The 15,266-nt window shown below is 35.1% G+C and overlaps 2 protein-coding genes across 6 annotated transcripts; both read right to left on the bottom strand.

The window, feature by feature from the left end:
* Positions 1-2,057: 2,057 nt before the first annotated feature.
* On the bottom strand, positions 2,058-7,271 carry LOC110686324 (phosphatidylinositol 4-phosphate 5-kinase 1-like). Its single transcript, XM_021862917.1, has 8 exons — positions 5,599-7,271; positions 5,274-5,438; positions 5,004-5,169; positions 4,711-4,827; positions 4,430-4,623; positions 4,219-4,337; positions 3,992-4,076; positions 2,058-2,876 (listed from the first exon to the last, which is right to left on the bottom strand). Exons 1-8 carry the CDS (start codon positions 6,867-6,869, stop codon positions 2,579-2,581), a joined length of 2,415 nt encoding a protein of 804 aa, XP_021718609.1. The 5' UTR covers positions 6,870-7,271; the 3' UTR covers positions 2,058-2,578.
* A 1,237-nt stretch (positions 7,272-8,508) lies between these two features.
* LOC110686284 (protein ROOT PRIMORDIUM DEFECTIVE 1-like) lies at positions 8,509-15,046 on the bottom strand. Of its 5 annotated transcripts, XM_021862903.1 has the most exons (5): positions 13,541-14,905; positions 12,457-12,693; positions 11,650-12,177; positions 10,970-11,252; positions 8,509-9,479 (listed from the first exon to the last, which is right to left on the bottom strand). In XM_021862903.1, exon 1 carries the CDS (start codon positions 14,796-14,798, stop codon positions 13,557-13,559), a length of 1,242 nt encoding a protein of 413 aa, XP_021718595.1. In that variant the 5' UTR covers positions 14,799-14,905; the 3' UTR covers positions 8,509-9,479; positions 10,970-11,252; positions 11,650-12,177; positions 12,457-12,693; positions 13,541-13,556. The 5 variants fall into 5 exon arrangements, 4 of the variants coding, with proteins under 4 accessions (XP_021718595.1, XP_021718598.1, XP_021718592.1 ...); XR_002504167.1 differs by lacking the exons at positions 11,650-12,177; positions 13,541-14,905 and adding an exon at positions 14,915-15,046; XM_021862906.1 differs by lacking the exon at positions 11,650-12,177 and having other exon boundaries at positions 10,970-11,257.
* Positions 15,047-15,266: the final 220 nt, after the last annotated feature.

Below are 15,266 nucleotides of genomic sequence, written 5' to 3'. Positions count from 1 at the left end.
ACCTTTATTATTATTAATAATAATATAATAATAATGATTAAAAAAAAAGCCTAATTCAATCATGAGTTGGTTGTTATTGATTATAGCAGTAATGGTAAAAAAAAAAATTGTACCAGTACGTAGTAATCTTATTTAAATCTGTATATTTAATGATAAAACAATAAGTTCATGATAAATGTGAACAATCATAACATTATGGTAATTTTTTTTTTTTTTTTTTTTTTGAACTGTATAAGTGAGGTGTTAAAAAGTAGTTAAGCTATACGGAGTTTTTATTGGGCTGCGATGCCCCATTCATACCCGAATACTCATTATTTCACATTTTAGATTTCAAAGGTTTTCATGTCACCAATCTCATACTTCTACTTCTACATTTAATCATCTTGAACTTGAACATATTTGTACCTTTAAGTGAATAATGAATATCATATGAGTAGCTACTTTAGATGACAAAAACAATGAATATTAAGTTTTTATTTATCTTATGTCGTAATAAACTAATGAAATATTCTCTCTAAAACTCTAGCCTCTATTACAAGATATAAAATGCTTATTAACGGTCGGAAATGAAAAGTAAAGTATTTATTAAACACAGTGGCAAATGTGCCTAAAGAAAATGTGTCAACTATAATGAAACGAAGAAAGTATATCTTATTCAAATTCACTTCACATGTCGCTTGTAGATCTCAAAGCCCTTCTCCGTCAACTATATGGCTTGGGATCTGCTTCGTTAGCCAAAAACCGTGGAAGTCCTTGATAGCAGCCACGGGCGATAATTTTAATTATTACTCAGATTTGGAGCACCACTACCCTAGATAGTTATCAGTCTTGTTGCAACTTGTAATGCTCTAATATATTTGTCGCCATCACTTTCAGGGCATGCTTGGATTGAGAGAGATGTATTAGTAGGGTAATAAAAGTCAAACTAAGCAAAATAAAAGTGAATGAAGGGAAGGAGGAGATAGTGATGGTGTGATTATAAGGAAAATTATGTAGTGATGGTGAAGAAAGAGGAACTAATACCCTCATTTTGGGGGTAATAGTTACACTAGGGAGAGTGTTGGTAACTATTACCCTCATTATGAGGATAATAATTCCTCCATCTCTCTCTTTTCCTCGTGGCACGACTATCTTTCTCATTTATAAATACCTTGTCTCCTACAACAACACTTTTAATTACTTATGTTTTTTCAAGTTTGACTTTTATTATCCTCTTAATATATTACCTCCAATCCAAGCATGTCCAGAATGTAGGAGGGTGATAGATCGCTACTCTTGAGCAAGCTAAAGACGGCCGGGTAAAGTCATCATCTTACAAATATTTCATAAAGATAGGGTGAAAGCGGCATAAAGTGGGTGAAGTTTTCAAAAAATCATAGTGAAAGCTACTTAAAATAGTGGGCCGTAATGGACTAATAGCGAGAGAAAGAGTAACAAATGATTCACAAACACTATTTCATGAACGCTATTTCTATATTACTTCCTTCATTATTTACGATCGTTTCTTATTTTCTCTAACATCACCCCTAAAATAGACGCAAATAATCTTTAAAATAAACCAACACTAATGAACGTTCTTGTAATAGTGACACAAGCTCTTGACATCTCTTCAATATGTCAACTTCGTCAAAAAAAAACAAAAAAAAAATGTCAAAAAGATTCAAGTACTAGGTTAAACATAAAGACAAAATGTCCTAATGTCTCATCTTAGTGAAAAATCCAAATAAATCATTAAATAGAGTATCAAAAATACACCAAAATTAGAAAATAAAAAAATTATCCAAATAATTTATGAAGATCTCCAGGCTCCAGCAATGTAGAATTGTTTCTTTCAAATTTAAGAGGGGACAAGAATAGAAAATGGGGGGTCCGTATCCCCACTTCTTTAATATTATGCTTTTGTTGCTCTTCTTTTAATAACCCAACCTCACTGCATAAAGCAAACCAACCACATTTTTTGAATTAATGTTGCTTTTTTTGGTCAGCAAAATCAAAGTTCTATGTTAAAAAATTACACATTACAATTAAAAAATTACAAAAAAAAAATATGAAAATAATTTCACTATGTTATCCAAACTTTCCCTTTCCTTTTTTTAACTGTACAGTTATTTTGAATTTTCCTATTTCCTTCTTTTTACTCCTGGCAAAATAATCCAGGGAAGGGAAAACACAAAAATAAAATTTAAAAAAATTCCAAAAAAACCAAAAAAAAAAAAAAAAAAAAGATACAAAAAATAAATACAAAATTTATGCTCCCCAACCCAAATGCATTATTGTTTCCTACAATGTACAAAATGTATTCACCCCTCTTTGATTAATCTCTCTCTTCAGTATAATGGCTGATCCCAAAAAATTCAGCCGCCATAAAAAATTGTATTAGTAGTTTAGTACGATATGATTCAACGAGCTATTGATGGTTTAGATAAAGATCGTTGAAGCCGTGTTTTAGGAGCCCCGAGAGCTGTGCTTCTAGGGGGTCCGAGGCCAGGGCCAGGGTCGGGTTCACAGAAACAATCAACAGTGTGTTAATGGTGATCTGATGATAGGTTTAGTGAGTGATTGTCCTTGGTTCTTATGCTTACTCATCTTCCACAAAGACGCGATGCATGAAATCCCGGAACCTTTTGGAGTAGAGCTTTGGATCCACAGCTGAAATGGAGGTGGGATCCACTTGCAAGGACTTGTAAGCATGTTCGAATTTTTTGATGAAATCATAATCTTGGAGGATGTCAATGATACCAAAATAAAGAATTACTTCGAATACCTCCCCACCACCACCAGTTACACTTCGTGGAGTTCCATTCCCTTCGAATTCTGTCCGTGATACTCGCTCTGCTCGTGCAGGCATGTTTGCTCCTAGCCGGATGAAAGGTCTCCTGTGATTTAACAAATCACAATAGCACGGATTAGAATAATACTGGTAGAGACACTACGTGATTACTGTATTATATTATCAGGATTAACATCAAACGAATTTCTAACTACTAACTACTACATTAAACATAAGTCACGTAGTTTGACTCGTGATGATCATGACAGCAACGCTCACAATCTGACTATTTCACGAGTAAAACTCTTGACGTATTCGTTCATTCTTATTATTTTATTTTTAAGTCCAGCTTGTACCTAATCACATAATTTACATATTAAGTTCTGTGATATGCCAGTCATGTTCTGCGGTCATTAACACAAGTCCTAATCATCTACATTATTGTAAGCATACTAGATTTTCTATTTTTGAAAGTATTCGACAAACTCCAACTTCCACCTATTAGAGATTACTACACATAACTGAAGATAATAACAGCTATTACACCGGCCAAAAGCATAAATTGCATAAACTACTTGTATTACTGCAAGGACCGCTAAAATTATTCAGATTCGTAAGAACGATTTACTGCCACATCACAACTTAAAGGTTCCAACAATATATTAATCAATTTGAGCAAATCAAAGGGCTAAGTAAGCAGTATATAGCATTTCCAGCCTGTCAGCTACCAAATTATGAACCATTCCAAAAAAAATTTGACAGTTCAATTTATTGGACCATATCCAACAGGTCATATATATAAACAAAGAAAATGACAAACAAACAAGTTCCTTTCATTTTAAGACAATTCATTCAAGGCTTAAGGGAAAACTACTACGTCAGGAGACCAAAATCTATCAATGCTAAAAATAAATGAGATTAAACAGAGACATTCCAATGGTCTGTCTTACAGAACAGCATAAACAGCAGTAAATGCAATGTCGACGACTGAGGGCAGAAATGTAGACAAATCAAGGGTAGGAATGTTGGACCAGTACACTAATTATACACTTACACCATAATGTTTAATCACTGCCACCACTTAAGAAATATGCGGGATTGGATGATTTCCCATCCCAATATATCTTACAATCGTAGCAAATCAGATTTAAGGAAATTGATATTCTGGTTGCAATATTTGCACTGAATGGACAATGAAAAAACAATGGTAAGAAGACTTACGTTCCCTCCATTATGCAGTTTGAGTCCTGCATAAATATCTCGTACCCTAGAGGCGAACTTTTATCATGATTTGTACCCCCTCTGCCTGGAAAGAGCCAAAGAAACAGTTCAGTAAATATCACTAGTTCAGAGAGGCTACTTATGTGAATTCAACCCAAAGAGAAATATTGGAAGTAATAGTATTAGAAATGAAAATACAAAAATATGTAAGAATGGCAAGAGTATACCAGTAGGTGACAGTCCTTGCTCATTACTGGAACAATCCTCGCGGAAATGAAGACCGATCAACAGACTATAATCCATGATTTTCTCTGCCTCTAAGAATTCGCAATCTCTATCAACCTGACTGCTTTTTTAAAATGTAAACCATCAGATAAATGCAAAACTGAATGAAACTGTAGTTTTGAACAGTTGAAACAAATTTTGAATGAAGCTGACCTCATGAGCTCTTGGAACCAAGATTGCTGCAAGCGAAACACAAATTTTAGGTCAAGGTCCTTAAGGGTGGTAGTCTCATCAATTTCACCTTCAGGCTTGTCAATTGACCGACCATGAGAAGAACCTTTTAGATCAAATCTTTTATGAATCCGGTACTCAGAGTGAAACAAATTTCCCATAACAATGAAGCGAGTCTATTGGCCATCCAAAAAAGAGTAACAATTAGTTTTTCAGCACACCAACAAATTTGTAAGTTTACTCGATTAAGGGCAAGATAGTACCTTTTGACCACCCACTGCTTTGAGTTTGACACAATGCACACCAAAGAACTTTGTCACCAACGTATTCTTGTATTTGGCAACATGGTCATAATACTTAGGCAGCATTTTGATGAGTACCTGACATAAATTCCCGAAATAACCAATTATGAGAATCCATTTTCAGAAATATTATGATGACTCTCTCATTCTAGTATATTAATCAACCATTATGAGTTGTAGTATTCGCTCTTTTTTAATCTACTACATGAATGAATGTCTTAATAACTAAACCTAATAGACAAGTGCAAACTGACCTTAACCTCAGCCTTCTTGACAGTTTTAATCATATACCGATCATCTTGAGTTAGATAGAAGCAACTTCCACTCTTTCCAGGGGACGAAAACTCTCTCAACGCGTCACTTCCACAAATAGCTAACATATACTCAGCTGGATCAATCCCAAATAGTTCTCTCAAATGTCTTGACATCCATATCAGCACATATGGCAACAATGAACAAAGTCAGCAGATTACACAAGCAAACTGAAGTTCGGTCATGACATCAAACTAGTACAATTCATTCACCTGAACACCATGGGACAATAATCTTTCCATCTGAAATCAGCTGATTGATGTGGTGGTGTATGCTTTGATCCTTCAGGAGGGAACCTAGTCCAAAATTTCTCCTTAGGCTCAAAATCAGAACCCTTAAGATCCCGAGTTTTCGAGGCATGCTTCCCAACAGAATGCCTGTACATTTATCAAATTTAAAATGCAACCCACCATACAAAATCAGCATAATTACCTAAAAACAATGCATTCATGCTAATCAAACTCAAAATATAACAATCACAAACCAACAAAACAACCACATTACCAGAAAAAAAACCAATGCTGATAATGTTATTACCTGACACCTAACTGCAAATTAAGCATAAGCTCATAATTCTTATGACCTTTCGAAATCGGTTGTCCAGGCTTCTTAATCTCATCACATCCACCACCATACCAATACGGAGTCGAAGGCGTTGAACCAACATTTGGATTATTATGATTACATACAACAACATTCATATCCCTAGGACTTTGACTCCTACTCAAAGCACCCTTAGGACTATTCCTAGCACAATTACTAGCAACCCTATACAACTTAGAAGCCTCAGAATTATCAATAATATCACAAGTAATATCCCCAGCATCCTCATCCGCTTCCCATATACATATCCTAGGAAAATTCACCCCTCTATCAGAAACACTCATCCTCCCCCCATCCTCCCTCTTGGCATTCGTCGTAACGAAACCATCATGATTAGTCCCACTCCCATTCCCCCAATTCCCAGCATAGGTACTCCCATCAGGGCGGGTAAAAACTCCAGCCCCTTTCGGAACACCATTCTCCCAATGCCCTTGATACCTATTCCCATTGGCCCAAATCAATACCCCCTTCCCAAAGATCACCCCATTCCTCCACTCCCCAACATAAACATTCCCATTACTCCAAACATACCTTCCTTCACCATTTTGCACATTCTCCTTCCATTCACCCTCATACAAATCCCCATTAGCATACAACTTCTCCCCTTTACCACTCTTCTTATCACACACCCACATTCCTCTATATGTATCCCCTTCCGTCCCTGTAAACGTCCCTAACCCCTCCATTCTCCCGGATTTGAATTCCCCCTCATACGTCGCACCCGACGGCCACGAAAACCTCCCCTGCCCCGTCGCCTTCCCTCGCCGCCATTCTCCCTCGTACATACACCCATCTGACCACAAATACTTGCCGTTTCCATGTGGTACATTCCCCACAAATGTGCCCGTGTAATAATCCCCATTTGCCAAATTCCTCTCCACCACCTCCGGCACCTCCAACTCCGGCGACACTCGCCGGAGACTCGCCGGAGACCGGTTTCTCATCTCGGCCGTCGGTATTACAATCTGGGGTGGTTTCTCTTCTTCTGAAGATGAAATCTCTTCCTCTTCTTCCTCTTCCTCCTCCTCCTCCGCTTCTTCGTCCGAAGACTGCGTCGATTCGGAATACTTTGTTGTTGCTGAAGCGCGTGAGCATAAACTGTAAGATCTTCTGAGTGTTTTCAGCTTAACGGTGTCCTGCATTTTGTGCACCGGAGAAAGTTTTGCTGTTTTAGACAACGGTTGTTGTTGCTGTGCTGTTGTCATGATGATATCAAGTAATGGGTAGTCGGAGATTTAAGCATTCTTTGATTATTTGATTTTGAATTTTGTTTTGTTTTGTGAGTTAATTAGTGAGCTAAAAATGGTTGGTTTTTGAGGTGGGATTTTTGGAGAAATTGGTTGGATTTTTGTTGGGATGATGATGAAGAAGAAGGAAGTAGTGTGTTGTTTTTGGTTTGAAGAAAGAAGGAGAATCAAGAGACAGAGAAGACAACACAGGAAGAAAATGGGAAAGTGTAAGAATGAAAGAAATTTAGGAGAGAGAAACAGAAAGAGAAAGAGAAAGAGAAAGGCCGGCTATACGTTTGAGAGACTACTTCAAATTTTATTTTATTTTTTTATAAATAATTTTTAATACTAAAAAATAAATTGGAAGAATTGTTGTTATTATTTGTATTTTATTTTTATACTCTTAAAATAAGTTATTAAAAAAAAAAAAAGAATCATTGTTATTATTTTTTTTGAAGAAAAAATATTATTATTATTGATAATAATAATAATTATTATTTATTTCAAAAATAATAATAATAATTTATTTTGTTCGGTTTAATTAAAAAAATATTTGATTTTTTTTTTAATATAGAATAAGTGTTATTTTTGGTGATTTAATAATTAATGGGGGTGTTAATAATTTGGTTTGGTGAATCTAAGTGACTAATAAGTGACCTCTCAAAATTAAAAAAGAAAAAAAAGAGGGGCTAATAAATGTGATTTGTTATGCCAACAACTTAATTTAATTGAGGTTATTATAATGAAAGAGAATTTTGGGAGTAGTGACATAGCATTATAGTAGCATCATTTATAAGGTTGCTGTTTTCTGATTTTGGTTTAGTTCTGTGCTTCATTTTGGGAGGAGTGACTACTTTATGACTTTTGATTTACTAGCATTATTTTATTATTTCAAATTTGTTTTAATTCATGAATTAATAATGCAAGTCTTTGATTCTCGTTAAGTTGTGCTGCTAAAATGGGTTCGGTTTTTTTAGTTTTTACAAAGAGCCTTAGAGGTCTAACTATATTATGTACTTCGTAGTATGTAATCGGGGTGCTAACACGAGTTTTTACTGTTTATTCACTCCGTCTTAAAATAATTGACACAGTTAATTATTGTATTAATTTTAAACATCTTTTATTGCTATTATACTATTTCTACCTCCACGTGAACGAAGCAAAAAACACTTCTGCTCTCAACTACCTATGTAAGCTTTAAGTTAAACGGTTAAGCCTAGTTTATTTCTCTTTTTATCATTTGTTGTTTTAATTTATTCATACAGAGTATTTTATAAAAACAAACGTTAGAAAAATAATCCTCACCAAGGGATTTCAGATGTAGGCATAATGTTGTCCTCAAAAAAAAAAAATGTAGGCATAATGTTAATATAGTACAATAAAATAGTTTTAAGTGCTCATTTGGTTAGATGTGAGAAGTAATTCCCTTGAAACAAGTTGCAATTCTCATGAAAATTTACTTCTTAGAAATTGTCAAACCTTTTGTGTTAGTGGCTACACTAGCGATCGACTTCCTCCACCTTTACGTGTTAGTGATAATCAAATAAATGTACGTATATTCAGTTTCATGGAAAATCATCTTTTCATGTATTTACATGTTAATACCAATCAACTACTTGACGAGAAAGATCAGACAAGTATACTAAACTCCATTACTGTAATCGGAGAGAGATTTCAGTCATTACAGTTCTGATGCCATGGAATTAAACAGATTGAAAAAATTCTAGAGTGAGACATTTCAATGATTACAGTTTAGGTGCCATGTAATGAAACAGATTTAATAAATTCTTGAGTGAGACTACAACTCAGAGTATATAAATCTATATAAGCCTAATTAATAAATAACATAACAATCACCTAACAAACTGTGTTGACATTGCATCAGAAATAATAAACCCATCAAACTAAACTCCCGCCGATGACTTTATGATCCCCTGGTTGCTATTCCACAGAATATCACTAGATCATCAACAAGCAATCTTATTGGACTTGCCGACTCGGACTTATTGCATTCTTAGGCTGATTGCATAGTCCAACAAAAGCATAAAGCTAAGGCTTGTGTCGAATGCCTACCTTGGACTTAAGCACATTGAACTGAGGTGATGGAAGTACCTTTGTTATACATCAGCCAGCTGAGAACCTATAGGTAGATAAGTGTCTTTCAAGTACCTTGTCTCGTGTAAAATGACAGTCATTATCTATGTATTTATAATTTAAGGTATTGAACACAGAAATCTTGGCTAGAGATTTGCGAGCCCTATCTCTTCAAGTAAATGCACCACCTATGTAAGTTCAATTGTTCAAATATGCTACAACCGCCATTGCTCTGCACTCGACTTCTAAAAAAACAAGGAAATCGTGCTCTACTTCTTTGATTTCAGCTGATCCAAGCCAAGAAGAATTTGGAATTAGGAGATGATTTCTATCAGGACTTACTTGAGAAGGCTAATACTCTGAGTTGATCAGTTGCCATCAGTCGATGCCTTCTCATGCTGCTGTTGCTACATTATTGAGAACATGCACTAAATTGTTATAATGTGGTTTCCTTGGTTGATGCATATACTGACTTCAGGGTATATATGAAACCTATAAGCAAGATTAAGGCCTTGTTTAGTTCAACGTATTTTTACTTATTTCAGAAAAAATAAGTTCAGATCAGATCATCGTTTTATGTACAATTTTTTATCTCTAAATACCTTTAATTTCGTAATGAAAAAAATTATGAAAATTGCATATCAATAAAATACACATTATTTCGAATCTAACAAGACCCCACTTGATATATTTTTTCCTTATAGATTATCGTACACTTAAGGTCAATGTTTGGTCAAATCTGACAACCAGACAAGATCATATCAGATTAAACCAGACCAGATAAGATAAGTTCAGATAAGCAAAAATAAGGTGAACTAAACAAGCCCTAAGCCAATAAAATTGAGGAAATTCAACTTCCAAACTAGGTTCCTATATAACTTGCTCTAAGGTAAAGGTGTAGCTATTGGTTTAAAATATTGATTCCATTATCTTTAAGAATTTTCTTAGTAAACTTACCCTAAGTGTATAGTCCGTACCAATCTACCACATAATTAAACTCGATACCTAGAAGATAGTTTAACTGTTGAAGTATCCCAACTATCCAAGGCTTCAATGTTGAATGCATTTTGCAGATGAGCCTTGAGATTCTGAATTTCAGCTATAGTCCTCTTAGAACTACATAATCTACATATACTGCATTGAAGGTGATATTCCCTTTTCAAGTAAGGAATTGTCATCCTAGGATCATAGTCTCACATCTCTAAGCCTTAAATTAATTTGGCAAACCATTGTCTACTTGCTTGTTTCAAATCATAAAGCTGGTGGATTGTGAAGTCTAGCTGACTTCCTAGGTTCAATGCTTAAGGTTTTAGCGTTAACTGTGATCTCATGAATTGGCAATAAAATGTCAGTGAAATGTTTATTGTATAAGATGTAAATATGATAATTTGAGGAATTATGTGGTATTATTTGCACTGTTGATAAAGGAACTTGAGGGGTGTAACATCTGAAATAAGTTGAGAAAGTGAACTGATATGGAAAAATGAAGGTTGAGGTTTGTAGTATTAAGATGTTTTAGAATGTTGATCATGGAATTAAAAGTGTTCTTCAGGAGATGGCACATCTCTAGGGGTGATTGATCTCGAGTGTCGAGGTGCAACATTGAAGCTCTGATTTTTGTGCACTCTTTATCAGTTAATCCAATAATTTCCCATAACTTCCAATGTTGTTATCTTTGCAAGTTTGTTATGCATTCTACTCTTATATATTATGGAGTAATAGAGTATGCTTTTCACCAAATCTCTCAAAATCTTAATGGTGAATGTAAGTGCAATCCTTCCAATAACTCCCACACAGTAACTTACGTTGGAGATTAAAAAAAAAAAACTTCTAATATGTTCTATAACTTGTGCATTAGCACGGTACACTGTAGTAGATTAAAAAAAAGCCAAATACATATAGCCTTGAGGTGATTCAAACAACTGTAGATAATAAAGGTGTAAGTGTAAGCATAACAAAGTGTCCAAATGGAGAACACATACCAAATCAATGTGTAATTTAGATAGCCTTGGAGCATGATTGAGCTACGAATCAAAGCACTACCATCCTGTGGATCACAATATGGATTAACTCATTCATTGATGTCCTTGTCTTGTAGACTGTATTGAGGAAGAACTGATGCAATGGCAATGGCAGGAATATCTACGAGAAACCACTGACTAGACGCAGGATTAATTCCTGGGCAGAGAAATGATTGGCTTCTCACTCTCACAAACCACACCAACTACTTTACACTTTCACAGGAGTAACAGACAAAGTTGGCTCCTGCACTTAAAGAACAGGGGAAATTGGATCAACACTAAACATATTTACTAATGTAGCTTAAATAACAAAAAATAGTGCAAAGTTAAAAAGCTCAATCATTTGGGGATTTATTTAGACCAAAATCTCCAGAAAGAAAGAATTTCACCAGATGCTGCACTGGGTAAAATTTTAAATTCTTCGAGATCGTAATAAAACTTCAGTTACTTGTCATATCCAAATACTGCAACCAATCCCAAATCAGTGAAACTAGGGACTGAACATTAATATTTGAACCATCATAAATAAGAAAACAAAAACCAAATCATACTTCGTATTTATTAAACATAAAGGCATTATACATGCAGAGAATTTCAGCAAAGGCAATTGGTATTCAGAGCTTTTTACAAAAAATACTCACCCCATTTTCCTTTTCAGGTAACTCGAATACTTGCCCCATCCTTATATGGTCAACTTTTCCTCTAAAATATCAGTGAAGTTAGGCCCTTCCCTCTCTACCTTTTTCTCTCTATTTTTTCACTCATTGAATAATACCAACTCTGCCAACTGCATGCGGAGCAAGTAATTTGAGAGATTGAGACTAAAGAGTAGATATTTCAGCAAGAAGTATTCCATAAATACTAATGTGACTTTATTTGCAATCTGACCGGATTTTACCAATCAAAACCTCTTCTCTGACTTCTCTCAGCTAAACATTCTCTCACTCTTTCCTCCTACAACGATCTCTCTCCTCACCATCAATCTAACCATTGGGAAAAGGAAAGATTAAAAAAAAGAGAGAGAAAAGAAAAGGCATACATCCAACTTTAGGTCTCAAATGATAAGCTTTAAAGTTCAGATCCCAAATGTTAAAATCTCTAAAAATCCGTTCCCAGAAGTACAGGTAACAAAATGATGACACAGCACCGTATTTTATTGACTGCTTTTCCTGAAAAATGATCAGCATCAAACCTAAGTTTGTGAAGCAGATAAGCTAATAGCAATATGCAGCTAAATGCTAAGAAATTCGTGAACTATCTATGGTAAACCATGATCAAAATGAAACATGTAGAAGACAAGATCAATTCTGAAAGAACAAAGCGAGACAGATAAAATCTACATAGAGTAAAATGGATCACATTGTATCTTTATGCAGCTGACAATCAACACTAGAACATGAAACAAACTGCAGGTACAAATTCACAAACACGATCATTCATCTGCTCACCTATCAACATTGTCATATATAAGCGCAAGAGGTGTGATAGGTCAGTATCCAATTTCTGCAAGTCTTGATATACTTCTGGATTGTTGGGCCACAACTATTGAATTCTACTCTTCAAAAGCTCCTCTGCAAATCACTCTCTGAAACTCCCAAGTGATGGAATTTTCACTAGGAGCTGTAGCAAAAACTTGAATAGGCTTCATTGCCAACCTTTGGTTTTCAGTAATCCAACATTTTGATCTGCAGCAGCATGCATCAACAGTTAAACAAAACAGTATAAAAAGTAACACAAATGGTACTTGAATTCAAGTATTTCCTAAACATACAAAGCATTTACCACAGAACAAAACCATACAGTTCAAGTTCCCTTCAACTTTATGAGGGAATATACAATCTAACAGTCCCTCCAAAATTTCCCCCGTCCCCAAATTTAGGGTGGAAATGATCCGACTTATATATCCCTCAAAATTTCATTTGCCTGAATTCATACAACTATTAACGAAAAAATCCCACTGAAAAAGCAGCATTTCAAAAATAGGATATACATGCTCTGATTTGGAAAATATATACTTGTATTACTAGATAAATAAGTGATCACGTATACTCTTCTAGAGTATTAAGTAACCAGTTCTAATCATCCTTCTACATTCGTTCCAAAATCAATCATACATGTCTCTAAGTAATATACTAAAAAAATTGTGCAGACATTACTTAAGTAACCAATTTGAAATGATGATATATTAATACCTCAAAATAAATATACATCTGATAAGGATGTGAAATTGATGCCGTAATAAATGAATCATAAACTCACAAAGCTATAATATGCATCACAGATTGCATTAAATCTCAGAAGGTAGAAAGCTGGAATAGTTACAAAGTGAAACAATATGGTTTTTGATGAAACGCTGCAAAGTGAAATGTAATCTGCTATAGATAAGGTGATCTCTCCATACCAATATCAGTCAAGCAGTTTAACAAAAAGAGACAGTAAAAAGTTTATCAGATTGAGATCAAATTTTAATCAACAATAGTTGTTTTGGATTAGAATGATCAGAAAGATGGAAACAGATGAGCATGTACCCACCATCATAGCTCTGATATCATTGATCTCTGTCAGTATTGTCTAAAACTGAAGGGACAGAAATCTGTCTAACGTCTTTGTCTTGCACATCATGTTTCTCATTGACTGACTCTTGAGTCATAGTTAACATTCCACGGCATTCCATCATAATAAGATAAAGAAGCTTCATCCTGGCCTCATAAACAGGATTTGGGTTGATCAATCGTCCCCTTTCATAAGCTTCTCTCAAGAAAACTGTATGCATCTTCCCTTTGTTAGACAAATAAAATATCCCAGGGTGATCCAAAAATAACTCCCTGATATTCAAATCAATCCCAAACCACTTCCTAAAATGACTAATCTTCTCCACCTCCAACATCCTCTCAATAGTCAAACTCATGAATTCATGAAAAATGGCAACCGCTCGTTTCTCCAAACCCTTTAAACCAATCTTTGCTCTCTTCTTCTCTCCTACAACCTCATACGGCCCAACATACGGCAACTTCTGCCATTCCCGAACCTTTGTCCTAAAAGTCTTCTTCAACTTCATTCCAGGTGGAAACCCTTGCTTAAAACTATATTGCAACTCCGTCCTAGCAACCTTCGAATCCTCCTTACAACACTCCAAAACCCGCCAATCCTCCACCGCAGCAGTAAAATGATCACTAGGGTAACTACCAACAAGCTTCAAAACATGGGTATTAGGCTCATTCCCATCACAAAGCAAGAACAACTGAGGATTCCTTGCAATCACAGACTGCTCAAAATCATCAGGAAGACCCAACTCCCTCCACACTTTAAAAACCGCCCTCAACGGCACTGACCTAGACACCGACATCAACAACACTCGAACCAATCGTTTCACAACCAACGACAAAGACTCATTAATTGCACCAGCCTCCAACCGAGAAATCTCAACCACTTTATCAGTCAATTTACAATAAGGCATAGACTTAGTATGATCATAGAAAATCTCAAAAAAATGAGGGTACCGACGAAGAAAAGACGGTGCACCCCGGTTAAGGTGAAGTCTTTGAGACAACATAGACAAGAAATCAACTGAAACTGAAGGTGGGTTTTTGTTAGGGTTTGCCAAGATTAAGTCTTGAATAGCAATTACTTTAACAAGCTTCTTGTAATGATCCATATACTTCTCAAATGTTGGGTCTCTTGCCCTAGATGCTACATATTGCACTGAAGAAATTGTTCTTATTGTTGAATTTGAACTAAATGAAACAGAATTTGAGAATTTTAACATGAATTTCACTAATTGAATTACCATTACATTAAATTCAGCTTAAATTCAAGGCTACTGTACCCCATAATCTGGGGAAAAACTTGTAAAAATTGAACAAATTGATGTGAATTTGAATGAAATTAAGAGAAACATTGATTTACCTGAGTGAGAGCGAGAAAGTCTTGAAATCAATTTTCTGGAAATGTTTAACAACTCATGAAAACATGAAATCCCTTCCTTTGTGTTAATTTGATTGCTATAAATATATTTGATTGTAAATATGGATTACTAAAAGCTGCAGTAGCACACTAGCTAAATCTTATGAATAAAGATCCAGGTTCGAACCCTGGCTGCAGCAAATTTTTTTAATTTTTGCTTTATTTCATCGCTTCTTATATTAATATGATATAAAATATTTTGTTTGTAAGAAGATATTTTAAATGCTGCAGTAGCACATTGGCTAAATCTTATGTTGAAGATTCAGGTTCGAATCCTGGCTGCAGCAAGTTTTTA

Source organism: Chenopodium quinoa, unplaced genomic scaffold (genome assembly GCF_001683475.1).
Source record: "Chenopodium quinoa cultivar QQ74 unplaced genomic scaffold, ASM168347v1, whole genome shotgun sequence".
Taxonomy (NCBI): Eukaryota; Viridiplantae; Streptophyta; class Magnoliopsida; order Caryophyllales; family Amaranthaceae; genus Chenopodium; species Chenopodium quinoa.
The sequence above is the reverse complement of the archived record's forward strand: the minus strand, read 5'-3'. Positions and strand labels throughout refer to the sequence as shown.

Coding starts and splice junctions, on each gene's coding strand:
- LOC110686324 (XM_021862917.1), bottom strand. CDS start 6,869: ATGACAACAGCACAGCAACAACAACCGTTGTCTAAAACAGCAAAACTT. Junction 5,439..5,598: donor AATTTGCAGTTAGGTGTCAG/GTAATAACATTA, acceptor ATAAATGTACAG/GCATTCTGTTGGGAAGCATG. Junction 5,170..5,273: donor TATTGTCCCATGGTGTTCAG/GTGAATGAATTG, acceptor ATGGATGTCAAG/ACATTTGAGAGAACTATTTG.
- LOC110686284 (XM_021862903.1), bottom strand. CDS start 14,798: ATGGTAATTCAATTAGTGAAATTCATGTTAAAATTCTCAAATTCTGTT.